Source organism: Scatophagus argus, chromosome 3, assembly GCF_020382885.2.
Source record: "Scatophagus argus isolate fScaArg1 chromosome 3, fScaArg1.pri, whole genome shotgun sequence".
NCBI lineage: Eukaryota > Metazoa > Chordata > Actinopteri > Scatophagidae > Scatophagus > Scatophagus argus.
Genome location: NC_058495.1, coordinates 2071311 through 2093764, shown reverse-complemented (window position 1 = coordinate 2093764; position 22454 = coordinate 2071311). Strand labels below are relative to the sequence as shown.

The 22454-nt window shown below is 44.9% G+C and overlaps 2 protein-coding genes across 4 annotated transcripts; one reads left to right on the top strand and one right to left on the bottom strand.

Annotated features, from left to right (window-relative positions):
- The first annotated feature begins 866 nt into the window (after positions 1 to 866).
- LOC124054595 (serine/threonine-protein kinase pim-2-like) lies at positions 867 to 9407 on the top strand. Of its 3 annotated transcripts, none has more exons than XM_046380796.1 (9): positions 867 to 1023; positions 1557 to 1991; positions 2100 to 2194; positions 2845 to 2892; positions 3069 to 3290; positions 7053 to 7227; positions 7360 to 7533; positions 7631 to 7674; positions 7861 to 9407. In XM_046380796.1, the coding sequence occupies exons 1-9, from the start codon at positions 996 to 998 to the stop codon at positions 7912 to 7914; spliced, it is 1275 nt and encodes a 424-aa protein (XP_046236752.1). In that variant the 5' UTR covers positions 867 to 995; the 3' UTR covers positions 7915 to 9407. The 3 variants fall into 3 exon arrangements, 2 of the variants coding, with proteins under 2 accessions (XP_046236752.1, XP_046236746.1); XM_046380790.1 differs by having other exon boundaries at positions 7053 to 7230; XR_006842421.1 differs by lacking the exon at positions 7861 to 9407 and having other exon boundaries at positions 7053 to 7166; positions 7631 to 7736.
- A 480-nt stretch (positions 9408 to 9887) lies between these two features.
- Positions 9888 to 21350, bottom strand: nol8 (nucleolar protein 8). The gene is made up of 17 exons (XM_046380695.1): positions 21212 to 21350; positions 20715 to 20777; positions 20322 to 20400; positions 19494 to 19650; positions 18247 to 18545; positions 17769 to 18016; positions 16286 to 17637; positions 15456 to 15656; positions 14918 to 15043; positions 14631 to 14724; positions 14103 to 14241; positions 13908 to 13988; positions 12656 to 12960; positions 12438 to 12576; positions 11659 to 11723; positions 11370 to 11452; positions 9888 to 10235 (listed from the first exon to the last, which is right to left on the bottom strand). The coding sequence occupies exons 1-17, from the start codon at positions 21330 to 21332 to the stop codon at positions 10176 to 10178; spliced, it is 3612 nt and encodes a 1203-aa protein (XP_046236651.1). The 5' UTR covers positions 21333 to 21350; the 3' UTR covers positions 9888 to 10175.
- Positions 21351 to 22454: the final 1104 nt, after the last annotated feature.

Sequence of the window (22454 nt, the reverse complement as noted above, 5' to 3'; positions counted from 1 at the left end):
CATTTTTGTGTGATTTTGTTGTCAGCACATTCAACTATGTAAAGAACAAAGTATTTAATAAGAATATTTCATTCATTCAGATCTAGGTTCAGATCTGTGTTATTTTAGTGTTCCCTTTATTTTTTTGAGCAGTGTATTTCCAACAGTATCAGAATGATGTCAAAATATGTGATTAGGCATAGCAGAGACATCAGTATGACCTCTCAGTCATCAGTTATTACCCACTGGAAGTGTGTGGTAGTCTATAGAGACTCTGTGTGTGCCTGTATTTTCTTCATATTGTTATTTCACAGTGTCAGAGACATTTCTGAGCATCAGTCTGTGGGCTTGTAGCCTCCAGCCAATAACAGTGTGCATGGTGTGAGGTCAAACTGTAGGCTACAGACCCTATCTGTCTCATGGATGTATAGAGAGCTGCAGGTCTGTGTGTCTGTTTGGACAGCAATGTGGTGCCTTCTTCCATGATGGTGTGGAGTTGTGGGCGTGTTTGTTTGTGCTGTAGAACACAAATACATGAAACAATCAGAAAATAGTATTTCATTTATCCCCCTTGCAGAAAAAACAAAGAGGCACACTTTAAATATGAAATGTCTGTCATCATGAGAGGACCAGTGAGTGTGGTGGATAACAGCAGGTAAGTGAGGTTAATCATTACTGTGGTAGGGGGGAGAAAGATGGCACAGTCTGTGTGGGACTAAATTAGTTACCTGACCTCTGAAAAATATATATGAAAATATATAGTCAAATAGTTAAAAAAAAAAAAAAATCTTGTGTGATGGAACTTTAGAATGCTAGTTTGCACACTCTTGGTTCTTTACCTTTGATCCGACTTTGATGCGTCATCACATTCTGAACAGAACAGCGTGCTCTCCAACAGATCTGAGATTCGCTCGGTATCGGTACACACTCTTCAGGTTATCTGCAGGTGTTGACGGTAAAACTCGGCTGAAACTTCGACAAATTCGATTATTTCTTCTGAGTTCACAAAACATTTGATGACTCTGACCTCCGGAACAGATTCAGGTAGGTGCAAAGTGTGTCCGGTTACAGCTCGTAGTCTTCTTGTGTGTTTTTCAAAGCCTGCAAACTAATCTTTAATGTGGTCCTGTGCTGTGACTAACTGATGGAAGTTTAAAATCGGGATTGTGGACCCAATTCTTCTTTGTAGTCCAGTGTGAAACCAGCGTCATTTTAGGCAAAACCTTGTAAGCTTACTTCTCAGAAAAGTTTCAGTATAAGGTTTCTTTAGGTTTTGTTCAAAGTACAACCCTTCTCAGACATGAGATCTTTAAATTCATCTATCTGTCCAAGTAGCAGCTTTACTCCAAACAACATTTTGCACAAAGTAGGTGACTTGGGCTGAAGTCTTAATTGAATCCATAATATGCTTATTTCCTTTCTGGCCAGTGCAGATGTGATCTGTCACGTCCATCCCAAATCAAGTTTATTCTGTGATTCTTATGTTGAGTACATGACCATCATAGTGCATATTTAAGTTGCTGCTTTATTTTTAAAATGCACTGCGTGCAGTCAAAACAGACTTTTTCTCATCTTAGAGAACAACATGCAGGCAGATGCCGAAAAAAGAATGCGGTGCAGTAACCTCACTGACCCTTCAGAACACGGCGATGTCTCAGTAAAAGACAGAATCAGTCAGAGGGGAAAGAGAAAGATCAGCGTAGATGCCAGACCACCTGAAAAGAAGAGAAGGTGTAGCATCCAAAACGGCACCATCTCTGACCCCAGTATGATAGTTGTGGAGGAGCCCATAGTGGAGAGGGACAAGAGAAAGGCCAGCGATCATAATGAGGCACCTAAAAAGAAAAGCGATGAAGTGTCCTGGATCACTATATCCAGCGATACTGAATCCTCCTCTCCACCAGCAGCAAATGTGAACAAGAGCGGAGGTGACATCAGCCACAACACAAGCAGCGCCTCATCCGAGGAGGAGAGAATCTATGAGATGTCCTCCTCGCTAAACACAAGCAGAGGTAAGCAGACAGTGGGAAACAAAATGACTGAACAAGAATAGGTGTAAAAGTATTCATGTGAGAAGTATCAAAAAATAAGTAAGTAATTCAGAAGAAAATGTTTTTCAGCTGATTTCGTGAACAAGTACTGCGAGTTGGGTCCGATCGGCCAGGGAGGCTTCGGCTCAGTGCACGCTGGCTTCCGTAACTCAGACTGTCGAGGGGTAAGTCTTACAAACGCACGCTCACACACACTGCAACATTCACCGATCCTCAGGATGTATCAGCTATAGATGGTGTACTGTGCGTGGTGACCAGAGTTTCCCAGTCTAAAACATGGAGTCAGTGCAGCAGGGACACACTCCACTTGATGAAAAAAGTCCATCTGTATGTAATCTTACAAGAGAAGGACCATGCTCCTTACTTGATGAATTATTGTATTACTTCATGACTTGATGGTCTCAAGTTTCAGGTCAATACAACATGCTCAGTATATAAGTTGTAGTCCCGTTTACCTGAAATAGACGATAAAGCATAGTTTCGTGTCATGATGCCTGGGTTTTGGTTAAATCTGCTTTCACTATCCAGACATCCACTAACTGCTAATTTAAACAAATTCATTTCTGGGTAAAATGCAAAATTACATGAAACACAGGAGATGCTTTTAACCAAACTTAAGAGGTGCATCACACAATTTACATTTGACTTTGTTTCCTACGTGGAGCAGCTTTGTTGAGTGTGCATCATTGTTTTTCACCTACATGTGTAATTGGTCAGTTCTCTTTGGCTAACTAAGATAGCGCTCTGCGAACCAATGGGTGATGTCATGGTGGGTTTACACACAAACCAAATTATTTGAATTTCTGTCTTGCAGGTTGCCATCAAGCACATTCCCATGAGGACTGTGAAAAAAGAAAAAGTTGTAAGTAATTTGATCTGATGATGAACACCAGCTGTCGTACTTAAAAGAAAATGTGAACTTTAAATGTGTCTTTGCTACACTGTGAATTAGCTGCACGTTTTGTCTCTGTGTCTGAAACATTCTGTGTTGGAATTTATTACAAGTCATTGGTATGTAAGCATTTGTTTTTTCTTTAGAAATGCAACGGAAAGGTGTTTAACGTCATTCTGGAGGTGGCACTCATGCTGAAAGCCGCAGATCTACCAGGATCCATTGGACGATCCACTGTTGTGTCCCTTCTGGACTGGTACCACCTGGACGAGGAATTAATACTGGTGATGGAAAGACCAACATGCTGCATGGACCTCTGCAGCTACCTAAAATCTCGCGGAGGATACCTGGATGAACATGAGGCAAAGGTATGGAAGCTGGATGGAGAATATTTCTATGGTGTGTGTGTGTGTGTGTGCTGCCAAACTCCAGACTTGATAAAACGTCATGAGTGTCCACTGAAGCATTTTTTTCGGCACACCTGCCTTCAGCTCGTTTGATTTGGTTTAAACCCTAGAAGAGCAGCAATCCACTGATTTCAGTGATTCCATTCAAATGAAATGATTTCTGACTAAACATTTTATTTAATTGTTTATTCATTACTCCTCCTTGAACCGCCACCTTAACGTGGTGGAGGGGTTTGAGTACCTGAGTGATCCTAGGGGCTATGTTGTCGGGGGCTTAAGCCCCTGGTAGGGTCTCCCAAGGCAAACAGGTTCTAGGTGACAGGTCAGACAAAGAGCGGTTCAGAAGCCCCAGATGAAAGAAAAAACAGCAAGGACGTGTACGTCGCCCGGATTGGCGTTACCGGGGCCTCACCCTGGAGCCAGGCCTGGGGTTGGGGCTCGCAGGCGAGCGTCTGGTGGCCGGGTCTCCGCCCACGGGACCCGGTCGGGTACAGCCCGAAGAAGCGACGTGGGCCCGCTCTCTCGTAGGCCCACCACCCGCGAGAGGGTTCAGAAGGGGCCGGTGCAATGTGGTTTGGGCGGCAGCTGTGGACGGGGATCCCAGCGACCCAAACCCCGGACAAAAACTCTAGCTATGGGGACATGGAATGTCACCTCACTGGGGGGGAAAGAGCCCGAGCTTGTGCAGGAAATTGAGCGGTACCGGCTAGAGATAGTCGGGCTCACTTCCACGCACAGCCTGGGCTCTGGAACCCAACTCCTGGAGAGAGGCTGGACTCTCTTCTACTCTGGAGTTGCCCATGGTGTGAGGCGGCGAGCTGGTGTGGGCTTGCTCATAGCCCCCCAGCTTAGCCGCCATGTGTTGGAGTTCTCCCCGGTGAACGAGAGAGTCGTTTCCCTACGCCTTCAGGTTGGGGATAGGTCTCTCACTGTTGTTTCGGCCTATGGGCCAAACGGCAGTGCAGAGTACCCGGCTTTCTTGGAGTCCCTGGGAAGGGTACTGGAATGTGCTCCGACCGGGGACGCCATAGTTCTACTGGGGGACTTCAATGCCCACGTGGGTGACGACAGTGATACCTGGAGGGGCGTGATTGGGAGGAACGGCCTCCCTGATCTGAATCCGAGTGGTGTTCTGTTGTTGGACTTCTGTGCTAGTCACAGTTTGTCCATAACGAACACTATGTTCAGGCATAAGGATGTCCATCGGTGCACATGGCACCAGGACACCCTGGGCCGGAGGTCAATGATCGACTTTGTGGTTGTGTCATCTGGCCTTCGGCCATATGTCTTGGACACTCGGGTGAAGAGAGGGGCTGAGCTGTCCACCGATCACCACCTGGTGGTGAGTTGGATCCGCTGGTGGAGGAGGAAGCCGGACAGACTTGGCAGACCCAAACGTGTTGTGAGGGTCTGCTGGGAACGTCTGGCGGAACCCTCCGTCAGAGGGGTTTTCAACTCACACCTCCGGGAGAACTTTGACCAGATTCCGAGGGAGGCTGGGGACATTGAGTCCGAGTGGACCATGTTTTCCACCTCCATTGTGGAAGCTGCTGCTCGGAGCTGTGGCCGTAAGGTCTCTGGTGCCTGTCGTGGCGGCAATCCCCGAACCCGGTGGTGGACACCGGAAGTAAGGGATGCCGTCAGGCTGAAGAAGGAGTCCTATCGAGCATGGTTGGCTTGTGGGACTCCTGAGGCAGCTGACGGGTATCGGAGGGCCAAGCGTGCGACAGCCCGAGCGGTTGCGGAAGCAAAAACTCGGGTCTGGGAAGAGTTTGGGGAGGCCATGGAGGAGGACTATTGGTCGGCCTCGAGGAAATTCTGGCAAACCATCCGGCGCCTCAGGAGGGGGAAGCAGTGCCCTGCTAATACTGTTTACAGTGGAAGTGGGGAGCTGCTGACTTCGACTGGGGATATTGTCGGAAGGTGGAAGGAATACTTCGAGGACCTCCTCAATCCTGCTGACGTGTCTTCCGTTATGGAAGCAGAGGCTGAGGACCTTGAGGCGGGTCCATACATTGCCCAAGCTGAAGTCACTGAGGTAGTTGGGAAGCTCCTCGGTGGCAGAGCTCCGGGTGTGGATGAGATTCGTCCTGGGTACCTTAAGGCTCTGGATGTTGTGGGGCTGTCTTGGCTGACACGACTCTGCAACATCGCATGGCAGTCAGGGACAGTGCCCTTGGACTGGCAGACTGGGGTGGTGGTCCCACTTTTTAAGAAGGGGGACCGGAGGGTGTGCTCCAATTATAGAGGGATCACACTCCTCAGCCTCCCCGGGAAAGTCTATGCCAGGGTACTGGAGAGGAGAATCCGGCCGATAGTCGAACCTCGGATCCAAGAGGAACAATGCGGTTTTCGTCCTGGTCGTGGAACACTGGACCAGCTCTATACCCTCCGCAGGGTGCTTGAGGGTTCATGGGAGTTTGCCCAACCGGTCCACATGTGTTTTGTGGACTTGGAGAAGGCATTCGACCGTGTTCCCCGTGGCATCCTGTGGGAGGTGCTCTGGGAGTATGGGGTCCGGGGTCCTTTGCTAAGGGCTGTGCGGTCTCTGTACTCTCGGAGCAGGAGCTTGGTCCGCATTGCCGGCAGTAAGTCGGACCTGTTCCCAGTGCATACTGGCCTCCGGCAGGGCTGCCCTTTGTCACCGGTCCTGTTCATTATTTTTATGGACAGGATTTCTAGGCGCAGCCAGGGGCCGGAGGGTGTCTGGTTTGGGAACCACAGGATTTCATCTCTGCTTTTTGCGGATGATGTTGTCCTGTTGGCTTCTTCAGGCCAGGACCTTCAGCGTGCGCTGGGGAGGTTCGCAGCCGAGTGCGAAGCAGCTGGGATGAGAATCAGCACCTCTAAATCCGAGGCCATGGTTCTCGACCGGAAAAAGGTGGTCTGTCCCCTTCAGGTTGGAGGAGAGTTCCTGCCTCAAGTGGAGGAGTTTAAGTATCTCGGGGTCTTGTTCACGAGTGAGGGAAGATGGGAGCGTGAGATTGACAGGCGGATTGGTGCAGCGACAGCAGTAATGGGGTCGTTGTACCGGCCCGTCGTGGTGAAGAGAGAGCTGAGCCGCAAGGTGAAGCTCTCAATTTACCAGTCAATCTACGTTCCTACCCTCACCTATGGTCATGAACTTTGGGTCATGACCGAAAGAACGAGATCTCGGATACAAGCGGCTGAAATGAGCTTTCTCCGCAGGGTGGCGGGGCGCTCCCTTAGAGATAGGGTGAGGAGCTCTGTCACCCGGGAGGAGCTCGGAGTAGAGCCGCTGCTCCTCCACATCGAAAGGAGCCAGTTGAGGTGGCTCGGGCATTTGTTCCGAATGCCCCCTGGACGCCTTCCCGGGGAGGTGTTCCGGGCATGCCCCACCGGGAGGAGGCCCCGAGGAAGACCCAGGACACGCTGGAGGGACTATGTCACTCAGCTGGCCTGGGAATGCCTTGGGGTCCACCCGGAAGAGCTGGAGGAAGTGTCTGGGGAGAGGGAAGTCTGGGTATCCCTGCTCAAGCTGCTGCCCCCGCGACCCGGTCCCGGATAAAGCGGAAGAAGATGGATGGATGGATGGATGTTTATTCATTAGATGTTTGTTTAACTGGGCCCTTACAGGAAGATCAGAGTTCATAAATAAAATGCATAGAGATCTTATGATACATTACTGCCATATTTTTCATTGTTGTGTTGGTCAAGAGATCTTTTTTTCCTGACATTCTCTTCCAATTCTGTCTCTCTCAGATGATCATGAGACAGCTGGTGGACGCAGCCATCGACATGCACTCGAAGGGTGTCTTTCACCGGGACATCAAGTTGCAAAACGTCCTGGTTCAGCTGAACAACGGAGTACCCACAGTTCGTATAATCGACTTCGGCTGTGGCAGCTTATCCACTGAGATGCCTCACAGTACTTTTTGTGGTATGATATCTGGCTTGTGCTCTTCAGTCATTTGCCAATCTCTGAAATAATGATTTTCATGTTTAAACAAAGGTCCTCATCATCCCTTTCTGTCTTTTCCCTCCATTGCTCTGTTGATGTGTGCACTAGGCACCCCTGCATACTTCCCTCCGGAGTGGTTTGAATGTCGGAAATATACGGCCCGTCCCACCACTGTCTGGCAGCTTGGTGCGCTGTTCTATTCGTTGCTGAGAGGTCACGAGCACTTTACCACCGAGAAGTTCGTGAGCAAGCGCATCCAGTTCAACAGTGCACTGTCCACAAGTGAGAAACACACTGACAACACCAGATTTTTTTGAGTTTTTTTCCACTGGATCACTTCCCACTAAAACCTTTCATCTCCATTTCTCTCGTTTTCCAGAGGTCAAGATCTTGCTGCATATGTGTCTGGACAGAGACCCTCGGGTGCGAATCACCCTGGAGGACCTACGGATGCGTTTTGCGCTCATATAAGCACAGCATCCACAATCATCCATAATCTCAGTGCAGGACACACTAACAGCACTGTTGATTATCACATGGCATGACGTAGTCCTGTAAGTCCATTCTTTGCTCTGGATCCTGTTGACTCTCTCTCTCTCTCTCTTCCAGCTACAGGGCATACCTTGGAGCCCACCTCACTACTGTCAGCTGTGCGCCCTGTGAGATCTTTCCACCCACAGTAACTGGAAACCTGAAGAAACCTGGACAGAAAAAAAGGACAACACAAAGGAAATTTTTTATCTCTACAATACTGATGTTGGACTTTTTCCCCATCTGGAGGTCCTGTGTAACCCCCAGCCGTCCGTGTAGAGGGGATCACTCTTTGAATTGCCTCTTCCGAGGTTTCTTCCCAATATCCTGGGAAATGCTCAGGATTTTTGGGGAGTTTTTCCTCGTCTTCTTAGAGAGCTTGGGCTGGGTCAGTAACCAATGGTGTTGTTGGACTGAAAACACCTGTCACACTGTCCTGGACTTGGATTTTACGGTGCTGAAAAACTCAGAATGGACTGTTCACCAAATGCAATGCCTTTTTAATGAAAATTTGCCACATGCAAGCTCAGCTATCAAATAAAATAAGAAGCTTTTCCATCACTGATTGTAATTTTTGAAGAGCGCTATTTTCAAGTGCAGTCCAAAATCATCACATTTGTGACTTGAGTGTAACTCGGTTTCAAGTTATGTGACCTGAGGGCACATCTCTGAAGAACACTGTATCTGACATTGTACTGTACTACAAATAAATAAATCATTATTTGACCTGCTGCTAATGGTCTGAATTTCCCCCCAAAATTTCAGGTAAAACATCAGTGTTTTAAGGTCATAAATGGTATACAGGTGACTCATTTGTGGGATGCTTACATTTACATGTAGGACTTGCAAAGTACAAAAAGTGTAAGGACTACTCATGCAGAAAAAAAGTTTACGATACTTAAAACACTCAAACTGCGAGGTTTTCTTCCAAACTTTCTGTTTGGTCGCATTGTTCACGCAACTTTTCTAATCCATGGCCGGGAAGAGGAAACAGTTTCTGCTTCTTCTTTGTGACCTTTTCCGTGCACCCATTTCCCTGAAATGTTAGTTGTTCCCACCTAGCCATAAGTGACCAGAGTCTCCCGTTTGTCTTTGAGACTTCACAAGCGTCCTGAACACAGGAAAGTAATAAGAAAATAAGAAAATACAGGCAAATGACAGGTTCTCTGTGTATTCAGCAAGTAAAGACTGATATTTTTTGTACAATCACACTGCATGTACACGTTACAAACAACACTGAAAGATAGTGAACATACAAAACACATAAAAGATTCTCTGTCAGGAACCTGGCTAGGTGTAAGGAGGACTCAAATGCACAACTTGATTCGGTGGAGCGGTAGACGAGGTTTATTCCAGGCAGAGGTCGGTACACAGTGAAACAGTCAACCAGGCAAAGGTATCCAAATCGTAAGGCAAAAGATGAAGTCAAACAACAGGCAGGGATCAAGCACAAAGAAACTATGACTATGATTATGAAGAATGCTGGTACATGAAGCTATGAACAACGACAAACTAGCAACGAGACAAGACACAAGAGGGTCTATATGCAGGACCAATGGGGAGTGATAAGAGACAGATACGGGAGAAACAATCAGGGATCAGGTGCACACAGACGGGGAGGGGGCAGGGCAGACAGGAACCTGGAACACAGACAGAGGTGAGTGATCACAAAACAAAACAGGAAGACAAGACATGAAACATGAGGGAAAAAATCAAACACTTCACAGACAAGGAACATGACAGTCCCAGTGCACAAAGCAAAGCCCATAAAGACATGGTTGGATGAGTTTGGTGTGGAAGAACTTGGAATGAAGACTGCAAGCCAGGCCTTTTCACCCAACATCGGTGCCTGACCTCACAAATGCTCTACTGCATCAATGGGCAATAATTCCTACAGAAACACTCCAAAATCTTATGGAAAGCCTTCCCAGAAGAGAAGGAAGCTGTTATAGCTGCAAAGCTGTCTATGCATTTAGAATGCATCATTAAAGTCCCTGCTGGCGTAATAGTCAGGTGGCCCATTATTTTTGCCTATATAGTATAGATGACATGAAGTGACATGACATGACAATACTGACTGATAATAATAACCGAAAAACTACAAATAGGCTGTTCAAGTCTGTTTATTTATTGATTTTTCTAAGAACTGATTTGATTCCCTGAAGCCATGACTGCCTGTTACTGCTTGTCCGGAAGTTCATTTGCAGCACATAGTTAGTTTCCAAGGAAACTAACAGGAAAACCAAACCAGGTGCTGTTTCAACAGGAAGCCCTGACTAACAAAAAAAAAAAAAATCTGTCAATCGTTCTCAAAATAAAAAATAAATACAATACTCTGATTCTCAAATCCAGACAAGTGAATGCAAACTTCATGAGTTCATGTCCCAAAATCCTCAGCTCTTCTGAGAGGACTTCAGCTTCCTCCTGGCATCCTTGTGTTTCTTGCGGTACTCCTGCGGAAACAGACAACAAAGTAAAAATCTCTTGTCTAAAACGTCCCTTTTCAGTTCATGCCTTCATTCAGGGTGAATATTAAATAAGTTTAGTTTAAATATTAAAGCCTTCTGTTAACATGTTCAAGCCAAACAGAAGACAACTTGTTGCAAATGTGTAAAAAAAAGTTCAGACTTGTGAATGCATGGAAGAACCTGTGCATGTGTATAACATTTGTACAGGTGAAGAAGAATCTGCAAAGGCATCAAGATGGCTGTGGATCAAGAAACACTACATGTGCTACTTGGACTTAAGCGGAGGCCTGATCAACCCTGGCTGACTTGATGACTTGACCCAAAAGACCAAATGAGAAACTGACATGCAAAGCAGCGACAGTAATTCCAGCAAGTCTGTCTCTTCACTTCCTGTCCAGACTATAGGTCACACATAAATATAATAACTAGGATGCCTCCCTGGTTGCTGGATCACACATCCATGTCACTACTATGTTGGAGACGCTGGCCCGTAAATACATACAAGTTAAAGGGGCTGGTGTGTTTTATTCTGGACAAAAAGTGCTGTGAGTTGTTTTATTTTTTTAATTTAAGTTACTGTCCGTCTGGTGGGGGAATCGAACCAGCAACCTTCCGATCACAAGCTGCTTCTCCAACCTCTAGGCCACGGCTGCCCCCAAATATTAATTCCCACACCGGGAGTTGAACCTGGGCCGCCTGGGTGAAAACCAGGAATCCTAAACACTAGACCATATGGGACATATATACATGGTTTTGTGATCCACATGGAGTACAGTTTAAAAAAAACAAAACAAAACACTTTAGTTACTCAGAACCTCGAGAGAACCTCACGGCTAGACATAGAAGAGAGGAGTGTGTATCACCGTCACGGCTTACACGAAGTGAATTACGTACATGATGAAAATAATTCATTGTCAAAAGGAAAGATCCACTTTTATTAATCAGTGTTGGCTTATTTCCCTTGGTTAACAGCGATGTCCCAATAATATAATATGATATGATATGCATGAAATGTGCCGAAAGTTTACAGAATTAATACATAGATTTGGAACTCTAAACTATCTGTCTCAGAGTGTTTCCCTGCTGCACAATGAGGTGAACATGGTGAGTGTTTTGCACCTGTCTGAGTACGTTCCTCCTCTCCTCCCACTGTTCCCTCTGCTCCTCCAGGTGAGAAGACCGACAGAACAACCTGGGACCATCTGACGGAGGAAAGAGAGGGCTTAGTTATCTCTCTCTCTCTCACACACACACACACACAAACATCATCAACTTTTTTTAAAAAAAAATACTGCATCATTTCAATGAATTCACTTCTCTGGAAACAAACATTTAAACAACACAGACAGGACCAAAACAACACATTTGAGGATTGAAGCTGCTGTGTTTTTTGTGATCTTCATCCTACCTGTCAGTCTGCTGTCACCAGGGTAGAAGAAGAAGAACAGATCCGTCTTTGAAGGCGTGGCCTCTCTGCGAACAGTAACATTAACACTCACACATCCACACATTTCAACTGAAATGCATTGCAGAAATCTTGTCCTGCTCTGTAACCATGCAATCACAGGTCAACAGCCTAAGTGTTAAGGCCTCAGTTAACTTCAAACATACTTTGTGACAAGGTTTGTAACTTGTGAGACAGACAAATTGATAACCGTGCTTTAACACAGTGATCTGTCAGGTGTGTGGAGGTGTGAGTTAGTTGGAGTTTGAGCTCTCCTCAGGCTTCACACATCCTCTTTTCTCCCACTTCACATGACAGCCAAGTGTTACAGAACGAATACGTTTGAGGACAGAACGCTTGCCAATTCGTCATGTCCCATCCTCAGATGAACATTCAATCAACCTATTCATCAAGTCATGAAGAAGTAATAGGGAACTATTTTGATAATTAACTGTAATTTTTCAAGTAAAGAATGCGTCAAACATTCACTGATTCTACTTTCTAAAGTCAGTATTTGCTTCTTTTCTTTGTCATTAATAATTCTAAATCTTTGGCTTTGACAAAGCATAACTTTAAACAATTCTACAGACAAAACAATGAAAGTGATTAAAATACTCTCAGACTAATGATGAATCCGTTGTTCAGCTAACTTTTGGATGCGGTCAAACATGTCACACAGTCTACCTCAGGCTTTAAAAACACACAGGAGACAGTTGGCAGGATCTAACGTTCAGCTTTCTCACTCTGTGGTTTGAGCTGCAGCACTGCTTTGCTCCACATCTTCCTCCCGCTCTTCCTCATCGTCATCTGTGCTGCTGTCATGGAAACGTGGGTCTTGTTGCCATGACACCTTGGATGCCTGGATGCTCTCTGCTTTGTACTCTGTTGGCAGAGACACAGATTTAATGATTGGGAAAACAAATCTTCTCTGTGTCAGCCTGAGATAAATGATATAACCCACCTGTCTCTGTACTTCCTGTTTCTGCGTCGTCTCCAAAGAAGGAGAACTTAAACCCAGACGATGTCTCTTTCTCCGTGCTGGGATCAGATGAGAGGAGAGATGACAGTGGGACTGGCTGGTCTTCCTTCTCTCCTCCCTCCTCTTCCTCCTCCTGGTCCCAGTTCATCTTCTCTTCTCCCTCAGCGTTCTCATCTTTCGTCTGTCCAAACACGGCCTTCAGGTCACCAGACACATCATAGTAAATGTCCTTAGATACTTCGGGAAGCTTCTGAGCCTCTTCTCTCTTCTTCCTCCTGACCGACTTGCTGTGAAGATGACAGATCACATGACAGGTACAAGTAGAGGTGATCTTGCGAACACAAGACAGATTAACTATATTTTGACTGGATGAGAACTTCAGTGGGCTTTCTATGTGAAGATTTAAATTAACCTGATTCTGACACACTATATATAATATTTGTTTTTAATGGTTAATGTTCATTTATAATGTACCCAAGACACCAGTACTGATGCTCAGTGGACTGTCCTCATGAAATGAAGAAAAGTTCTCTGTTTCTGTCACTATTAATGACCGCATTTCATCATCATTCGTGAGCGGTGTGCCACAGGGTTCCACCCTGAGCCCCATCCTGTTCTGTATGTACAGTGGCTTGCAAAGTACGTAGAACCCCTTACTTTTTTTAGACACTTTATTGTGTTTAGATTTGAGAATGAACGGAACTGACATTTTATGGGTTGATTTAATCTGTATAAAATATACCATAATTACAAAGACAAAAAATATTTTTTGCAAATTTAAGGTGTTTTAGGACATGACTAAACCTATTTAAAAATGAAACTATACTTTTAAGAGCTCTTTTCAACCCTCTGGTTGCAGATTTACATCTCCTGAGTGGAAGGAAAGGAAAGGAAAGGAAAGTGACATATCTTGTCATTGGAGGGAACTCACTCCAACGAAATTTGTTCTCTGCATTTAACCCACCCAAGTGACGTGCACACACACACAGCAAACCCGGGGCAGTGGGCGACCGCGTGCAGCGCCCGGGGAGCAGTGGGGGTTAGGTACCTTGCTCAAGGGTACCTCAGCCATGGACACCGGTGCGGGGAATCGAACCAGCGATCCACCGGTTACGGGTCCGACACCCTAACCGCTGATCCACGACTGCCCTTTGGTGTGGATCTGTCGTGTCTTGCTGATATCGTATCTGTTTAATACAGTCACTGTTGGTGCTGATAGTTTCTACAGTAGTACCTTTCCTTGGTTTCACTGGTTTTGGTCTCAAACGCAGCGTGTTCCTCTCTGCTGGGGTCATAATGCAGCGCTGAGACGTCTCTGCAGACAGACATTTTGCTTTTTTTAATTTAAGTCCTGTTCAAAATTAAATATTGCAGTTCAGGCAGGCAATATTGCAGATCATGCATGCATGTGAGTGTGCACGTGGCTGACCTGAAGGTCTTAGCCTTGCTGGCCGTCTTGCTGCTGCAGGTTTGTTGGATGCCGCCGAGGACGCTGTGGAGGATAGACAGGTTCTTCTTCTTCTCGTCCTCCAGAGCCTCATCTTCTTCTGTCAAGCTCCTCTTTTTCTCTGAATCACAATCAACAGGAAGAGATGCTCAGGGGTTTCACTTCAGTGAAATGACTTAAAAACATCCAGCAGGACAAAATGCAGCCAGCAGCACTGTTGCTACTTAGGGATGCATATTATACTCCTTCGTTTTACACGGCTGTGCTCCCTGTTTGCCATCTATCTCCATCATACCACAGCGTTTGGCATCATCTCACTCAATGATAAGCGTGAATTTAGGAGGGAAGTACAAAAGCACAACAACCTGTACACCACAGTACACCAAAACTAAGATAACAGTGAATAAAAATTAATTGATGTGACAGATGGACAAACTAGTCATCCTTTCTTCACTGCTGTACGCTTTTCTACAGACAATGACTGAAGGGTACTTCCACCCACGGCCTCACCTGGCTCCTCCTCATTGCCCTCGTTTTTCTCCAAGAACCGAGAGTCCATTCGGAAACGTTCGTCCGTCCCAAAGCGAGACTGCAGCTCCATCAGCTGAACAACAAACAAACAACATCAGAGGCAGATGTCCAATCACAGCGCTGAGCTCCACAAAAAGGTGTTTTGACACAATGGGTGGTTCTGACATGTATAGTGCACCAAGAAAAAACCTGATGACTTGGGGATCCTCTGACTTTGCATCTAACAGAAACATATGGAGCAGCTCTGCGTCAGCTCCTGCTCTCACCTTCTGTCCTGCTCGACCTTCAAACTGAGGCCTGATGTCAAACCTTCTGCCATCCTCCTCTTCATCACCATCCTCCTCTTCGTCACTGCCGCTGAACAACTGAGGGACTGATGGCTTCATATGCACCTGACACACCAGGAACCAGAACACACTTCATTATCGTGTACATATGTACCAATTTCAAATGCTTAGACTCAAGTAACATCATGAACACGATGAAGCAGCTTGTTATCAAATACAGTGGTTAAGCAAAACCGCATGTTCACAGGGAAGACCTTTTTACTGGAGTCCAATTGCTTTTGTAAATTGAATCACAGTCAATATAATTTGGCTTTGTTGTCAGAAAAAAACAAATTATATTGACTGTGATTCCATTTTTATGAGCAATAAAAGGGGAAACATCTCAGGGGTGAACACTCTTTATAGACCCTGCACATGCATTTACATAAATTCACAAGGAGGATCTAAACAAACTAAATATCACCTCACCTGTCCCAGGTCTCTCTGATCAGTAACAGTAACTGATCAGTTCACTCACCTTTTCTTTTCTTGTGTTGTTCTCATTGGCTGATGCTTCATTGCCTGTGTCCTCATCCTCTGACTGGTTGTCCGGGAACAGTATCTTCTTTGATGTCGTGACTATTGAGGTTGCATGTTGCTTATCTTCATCGTCAGCATCATCCTCATCATCGTCAGAGCCGAACACGATGTGTTTCCCTGCTCCTGCTGCCGGAGCATCCTAAAGGAGGTTAATATTCTGTGTTCAACAAAACTCCAAACGAATTCTAACATTGCTTTGTATGTCCTGGATGAGTGAATCCATTACTGACTGCTAACAAACACCCCAGTGGTGGACTCAGGTTGTCTGACGTACAGGGGCAAAAAACGCTCAAAAGGGCACCAGATGTCTGTGGTGGGGCACCAGTACTCAGAATGTTGTGATGCATTTAAGCTGAATCAATTACAAACCCTTAAGTGATACAGATGCCTCTATAATAAAAACACACAGGGAATTATTAATAATAATTTAACTATTTAGAGGCACCACAGGCCAAGTCATGGTTGCAGCTTGCAGGGCAGCCGACATGGCATTGCATCATATTTTCTCCACTGGAAGGGCAGCCTAAAAGGCACTTTGTCATGTCTTATTTAGCACAGAGGCAATCAAGAGGGCACTTTTGTTTTCTAAACTTAATTTGTTTCCAAAGTCAAGACTTTCTGTTTGATTAATTAACTTTTAAGCTTGTTTTTCCTCCATTTAGTTAGTTATTGACTTTGAAAAGTTTAATTGTTTCCTTCTTATCCCAAGATGACTTTAAAACACCCTGAGGCCTAATCTGATCTAATGTGAACACACTGTGCACCCACCAGCTTGGCGAGAGCTCCCTGGATCAGCTTCTTCTGTTCTTCAGCCTCTTTCTGTCTCTGTTGGACAGCAGCCAGTCTCCTCATGTTGGCCTTTTTCTGTCGCTCCTCTTCTTCTTTAGCTCCTAATGACACCTGTGGAGGAGCCTTCTTTTCCTCCTCCTCCTCCTCCTCGCCAGAGGACGAGTTGCTGTGAAGAGCAGGCGAAGGTGAGGCTTTCACGGCATCTCTGGCAGAAATGAGCTCTTGCTCGTCACTCACTTCTTCAGTGGAGGAGCTGGAGGGTGAAAGTATAGCCATTGCTGCATGTTTAGCTGTAAGAACAGTCTTATTGACATTCATCCTCTCCTCCTCCTCCTCCTCCTCATCATCGTCATCACTTCCGGAGGTAGAACCACTCTCAGCTTTCTCAGTGTTTACTACAGCTTTAGTCTGAGCCACCTTTAAAACTCTTGGAGCAGCCATGTTCTTCTTCTCTTCCCTTTCCTCTACCCCCACCTCTCCTTCTTCTTCTTCTTCTTCCTCACTGCTCTCTGAAGTCTTCTCCTCTGTTTCTACGTGTTTCTGCCTGATCAGATTCCTACTGCTTTTGCTGTCCAGCTTCTGTTTTTCATCCTCCTCTTTCTGTCTCTTCTGACACTCCTCTGTTTCTGATCCCTCTTTCAGTGCTCTTGTCCCTTGGAAGGCTGGCAGTGGTGTTGACATGACAATTTTCCTTTTCTTTTTCTTCTTCCTCTGTTCATCCTCACTGCTGTCCTCCTCCAAGAGGGATGCAAGAATCTCCTCCGGCATGGTGCCTTTCTTGGGAGCATGCCGCTCAGTGCAGCTGGATGACAGGTTACTTTCTCGTTCAGAAGAGGTACTGATGACACTGGGAGTTGTAGTTTTGGATGTCTGCTGGGATTCTTCAGCTAGCTTCTGCAGATCAGCCAGGGAGATCTCCAGATGGGTGACATTGGAAAACATGGATTCATAATTGGAATCTGAACTGTAATCATCTGATTCTAATTCCTCCTCATCTTCATACTCATCATCACTATCTGATTCTGAGAGAGGGGGTTTTACAACAGGGAGGTTTGCCACCTTTGCACCCTGTTTATTGGAATTCCCTTTCTGCTGTGTGGAGCAGGTTTTTCTGGAGGTGTAGTGATCTTCATCATCTGATGAACTGTCCTCATCCTCTACAGATTTATTCTTTTTCCTTGTCTTTCTCTTCCTGTCTGTATTGTTTCCTGAGAGGTGTCCTGCACTGGGCAGGGTAGGTCCCTCCTGTGGTGCAGGAGGTTTCCTGGCGGCGAACAGTTCATCTGTGTCTGCTGAGTCGTAGTCATTCTGTTCTTCATCACCCGGACAGCCTGAAATCCAAAGGAAAAACAAGACTGTCATATTTTTACAGAGTATTGAAAATAGTTTTTGTGGTTATTGGACACATCCTGAGGTCCTAAATTCAGTTCAACAAATTGTAACTTTTAAACATGTCCGTTACCTTTCTGCTGCCGGGACTTCACCATATAGTCAAGTCCAACCACTTCCAGGTTGTCCTCGTCCATTTCCTGCCGCAGTGCAGCATGAGAGGTGCTCTGCGCTGCCACCATTCGCTGGATTTCCTCCTCTGAATCGACATCACTGTGCATTACTGGCCTCCGCCTCTGAGCGAGTGTGTGGTTGGTTGACTGTTCACATCCGTTAGTGAACTGATGAGCCTCAGTGTGACTGACAGGGTTGACGGCTTGCCTAAATCCAAGAGAAGAACAGCATATAGTGATTCAATTATTCAGTTTACCGCCTCACCATCTGTGGTGTCAAAATGTTTACACACACGCCAGAGTTTACACAGTATGCACGCAGTTTAGGTATGTGTATTTTCCCCTTAAGTCTGTTTTTATAGATCACAACTTATGAGTGGAAAGTGGCATAGGCCGCTCTGTTTCTGTTTTGCTATAAATGAGATCTCAGATCTTTACCTGCTTGTCCACATGGTATTACAGGAGCTGACCATGTCTGTGCGACTCTTCTTGGGTCTTGATGGCTCATATGGAGGGAACTCTCCCCGCCTCTTCTTGCTGATGTCATCATCCCCTCCCTGTACCTCCCAGGTGAGCTGCGTGACAGGTGTGAGCTGTTCTTTGTCGGTATGGTCCAGCCTGCGGATGTTGTGGCTGTATTTGGACGGGTCATACTTCATGGTTCGAGCTCTGCTGCCTTTCTTATATCTGAGTTGTAGGACGGGGAGGACTCTTCCAAATTTACTGACCACCCAGTCCTGAAACCGAAGCACAGAGAGGATAGTCAACACCTCCATCCTCACACGTGATGCTGTGTCACATTACTGTACTTCAGTAGAGGCTAACCAGGCCTTTCACTCCTAATTTCAACAGTTACAGCAAACTCAAAGGTTCCTGCATGTCGATTTGTTGTCTTGATAAATGCACATTTCCATAGCTCTACTTCCATCAGTATATTATGACAACTACCTGTATATCATGTTTATAGTATATCTGTAGCATAGACACCTGTACATACTGTAAATTACTGTATACCTGGCACGTACTGCTTATTGCACTTCTGGTTAGATGCCACACTGCGTTTCGTTGCGTTGTACTTGTACATGTGTAATGACAATAAAGTTGAATCTAATCTAATCTAATCTAATCTAATCAGTACATCAGAGCTGAGTCTCATTCGCCACTGACGGAAGCTTAACATGAGTTGAGAAAAGTGGAGAAACTGGAATGGAACAGCAGAGCGATGAGAGAAGCTCTGCTCTGTTGTCGTGCTTATGGAGTTAGTGCTGTGGAAATGCACATTATACTGAAGTCCTCATGTGAGCTCCATACGTTATTTCACCCTGTGTGTTTTAGCTGCCATGTATTAGCGAAGACCTTAATCTGTTCTTGCTGAGCATGGTTGTTACTTGAGATTTTATGGTAAACAAACAGTAGGGGGCCTCCACACTCTTGTCAAGGCAGCGTCCTTCTGCACATGTAGAAATGTCAGTGCAGAAATAAAATAAAGATAAGTGTGAAGTTATTTAGGAATAGTGTCACTGCTACAAAGTCTCAAAATGTTTGACTATGTTACATGTTCACAGTAAAAAAATATTGTTTTGTTCATAGAAATTGTCTTAATTTTTTTACTTTCAAATACGGAAAGTGGTATCAGTATGTCCACTCATCCTAATTAAAACACCGAAAGCGGCAGACGATGAGACCTTGTGTCCTGGTACTTCAGTCCCCGGCACTGCTGCCTTCATGGTGAAGTTGTCCACACCGGCACTGCTCAGGGAGTCCAACATCTTCTGTCTCTTGTCCTCAGTCGCTGGCTGCTGGACGCACTGCTCTGCTGCTGCCTGCTGCTCCTCAGCCAGCCTGACACATAAATACCACAAACTCATCACCCACTGTGATCAGGGAGAATCTGTCATCTCAGATTATCAGTGTGTGGAACAAGTGGTTGACCGTTGTTCTACTTAAAATACTCTGTGTGGCTGCAAAGAAACACTTTTCTCTCAAGACTAACTGGAATCTGAACATAAAGCAAAAACATTTTCAATTTAAAGCACCTATAGTTACATCATACTTCCTGTCCTTCTATCATTTTGCAAATTGAGAAACAGGTTTTTTAGCTTTGCCAATAAAGTTACAAACAGATATTGGCACAAAGGCCTGATGTTAAGGCTTTGGTGCTGATCTCAAACGGGAGTGTTTGACTTTGCCACACATCCACTAGTCCATTTAATACAAATGTTCAAAATCACAGATGGAAATTAACTATCCTGATAATTTATTTAACATTTTAGTCAAGCAAAAAATAGAATCTGCTCTGTGTGTGTGGTTCAATATGAGGATGAATGTCTTTGTGTTTTGGACAGTTAGCAGACATTTGACAGACAGTTTTTTCTGAGAATTTACAGACAAGACAGTTTACCGAGAAAATAATAAGCAGATAAGTTGACACACAAATGAACTTTAGTCCTACTTAAGGTTAAAATGATGACTTCCTCTCGTCCCAGACTCTCGTAGATTTTACACGACTGTACCTGTGCAAGAAACTCTCCTTGGCTGGTTCAATCTGCAGAGTTCCTCCTTTCCATTTAGACTTGTTCAGCACCGTCAAACCTGCAGAGGAAACACATTCATCTAATAGTGAAGCTCTGAAGTCAGTCATGGTAAACACAAAGTGAAAGACACAATCAAAAACCAAAGTTATTACGTTTAATCATTTTTATTTAGAGATACCAACACTCAGCTGAAACAAGAGAAACTAAGATACCGACATCTCCTCACACTGACAGCTTTTCCTTCTGTTTCTTCTGAGACTAAAAAGTGTGTTCAGACTGAAAGGTCCTTGCAGCACGACAGCTGGTGTCCCACTCAGTCAGAATAAACATCAACCAATGCAACACGCAGCTCGTGCAGGATGGTTCACTTACATTTCTTCAGGTCGGCTTCCGAAATGTCGATGTTAATGTAGCCAAAGGTTTTGTAAGGAATACCTGCAGGAGAACAGCAAGAGACAGAACACATGCAGGTCACTGAGTAGGAACTATGGAGTGAAAGAATATAAACAGCAAAAACTGATTTACACCTGACGGAACCACAACAACTGACACTAGAAAAAAAGCCCAACATGTTTCTGTTCACTACATGGCAATCTTGACAAACATCAGCACTGGCTTCAGTTCATTTCTATGAAAGTCAACCTGCAGAGACTTATACTTGCTGCAAAGAGATAAGCCATCCTGGTCAACATTTAGTCAAAGTTCCATAACCATCACTTGGTAATGTTAAAAGCAAAGCAGTGCATGTTTAAAGCGACCTTTTTATATGTTAACCTTGATGTATCATGAGTGTGTCTCGTGTGAGTAAGATGTGGACGTACAAATACAGTTATCAACATGGCTGTCAGAGCGTGTGTTTGATTCCTCACCCTCCTCGTCCCTCCTGGTCCGTAGCTCCACATCTTGCACATCTCCAAACTTTCCAAATCGATCCTTCAGGTCCTTTTGGGTGACCGAGTGACTCAGACCACCAATGTACAACCGCCGCATCGCACCGAATTGACTGTAACTGTACAAACAACAAACGCCAGGGTCAGACGTTTAGCTGCTCCTCCAATCAGCCACTTATAAGGCCTGACTTTGATAAACCACAAGGTTTCAGTGGGAACACTTGTATATTAGCAGTGCCTGGGAAGGTTTGAATAATCAATGATCAGCTGATTGACAGTTTGAATAATAGACTAATTTCTCTTTACTTCATTTTACTACACTGGGGATTTGCAGCTTCTTTATTTTATAGCAGTAGAAACTGGAGATTTTGCACATTCCATCTTCTGTTTTAAACATTGTACTTGTGCAGTAGTTTTTTTCTTTTTCTTTTCTCTTATTGTATTATTTTAATACCAAGACAAATTCCTTTTCATGTGAAAGCTTACTTGGCAATAAACCTGCTTCGGATTCGTATTTTAGGCGTTTAGGCCAAAAGAAGTCCAACAAAAGTCAAAGTCAAGCTGAATCGACACCTCTCTTTAACTGTTTCAACAAAAACTGAACATAATATCCTTCATGTAGGCAGAGCACAGAGCAGCGCTGCTGTTAGACTGCACTAGCTGCAGCTAGGTGGACTCACTTAACCAGCAAGTCAATCGGATTCACATGATAACAACCATACTGTCTGTATGGACAGGCTACGCTAACAGGAAACCAAATGTGTGAAACAAACGACTGGTGGACTTTAACGTCTCTGTGCAGCTCAGCTTGAAGACCTTCTCTCAGTCTTTGGAGGAACTAAACGGTGGCACACAGAATAATAAATAAATTCACTTGTAATTGACTTGTAAGTCTTATTACGATCAAAGCATAGATTTAATCTATATCAACAGAACAAAACCAGCAAATGTTTACCTCACATGTATCCAGCTGGTGTTACCATTAATTGTGTCCGGGGCTGCACTCCTGTCGCCTTTCGATTCCGCAGTTGTTTCGACAGAGCCCAAACGTTCCGCTGTGGCTTAATGACTATAGATTCAACAAACTAACCCTAACTCTAAGCCCTGAAATGGTTGTCAGTACGTTTATCTATGAAATGTACGTTTCATACGTTTCATTGTGACCGTTAATCAAACAGAAATGTATTTTGGTAGTAATAATTGTGGAGTACCAAATTGTATA

Bases quoted from the DNA above. Each gene is read 5' to 3' on its own strand.
- nol8 (XM_046380695.1), bottom strand. From the start codon at position 21,332: ATGCGGCGGTTGTACATTGGTGGTCTGAGTCACTCGGTCACCCAAAAG. The intron at 19,651-20,321 runs GTACAGTCGTGT...TTTATGTGTCAG, and splicing joins AAGGAGAGTTTCTTGCACAG to GCTGGCTGAGGAGCAGCAGG. The intron at 10,236-11,369 runs GTGCAAAACACT...CTGTTTCCGCAG, and splicing joins GGAGGAACGTACTCAGACAG to GAGTACCGCAAGAAACACAA.
- LOC124054595 (XM_046380790.1), top strand. From the start codon at position 996: ATGACTCTGACCTCCGGAACAGATTCAG. The intron at 3,291-7,052 runs GTATGGAAGCTG...TGTCTCTCTCAG, and splicing joins TGGATGAACATGAGGCAAAG to ATGATCATGAGACAGCTGGT. The intron at 7,231-7,359 runs GTATGATATCTG...TGTGTGCACTAG, and splicing joins GCCTCACAGTACTTTTTGTG to GCACCCCTGCATACTTCCCT.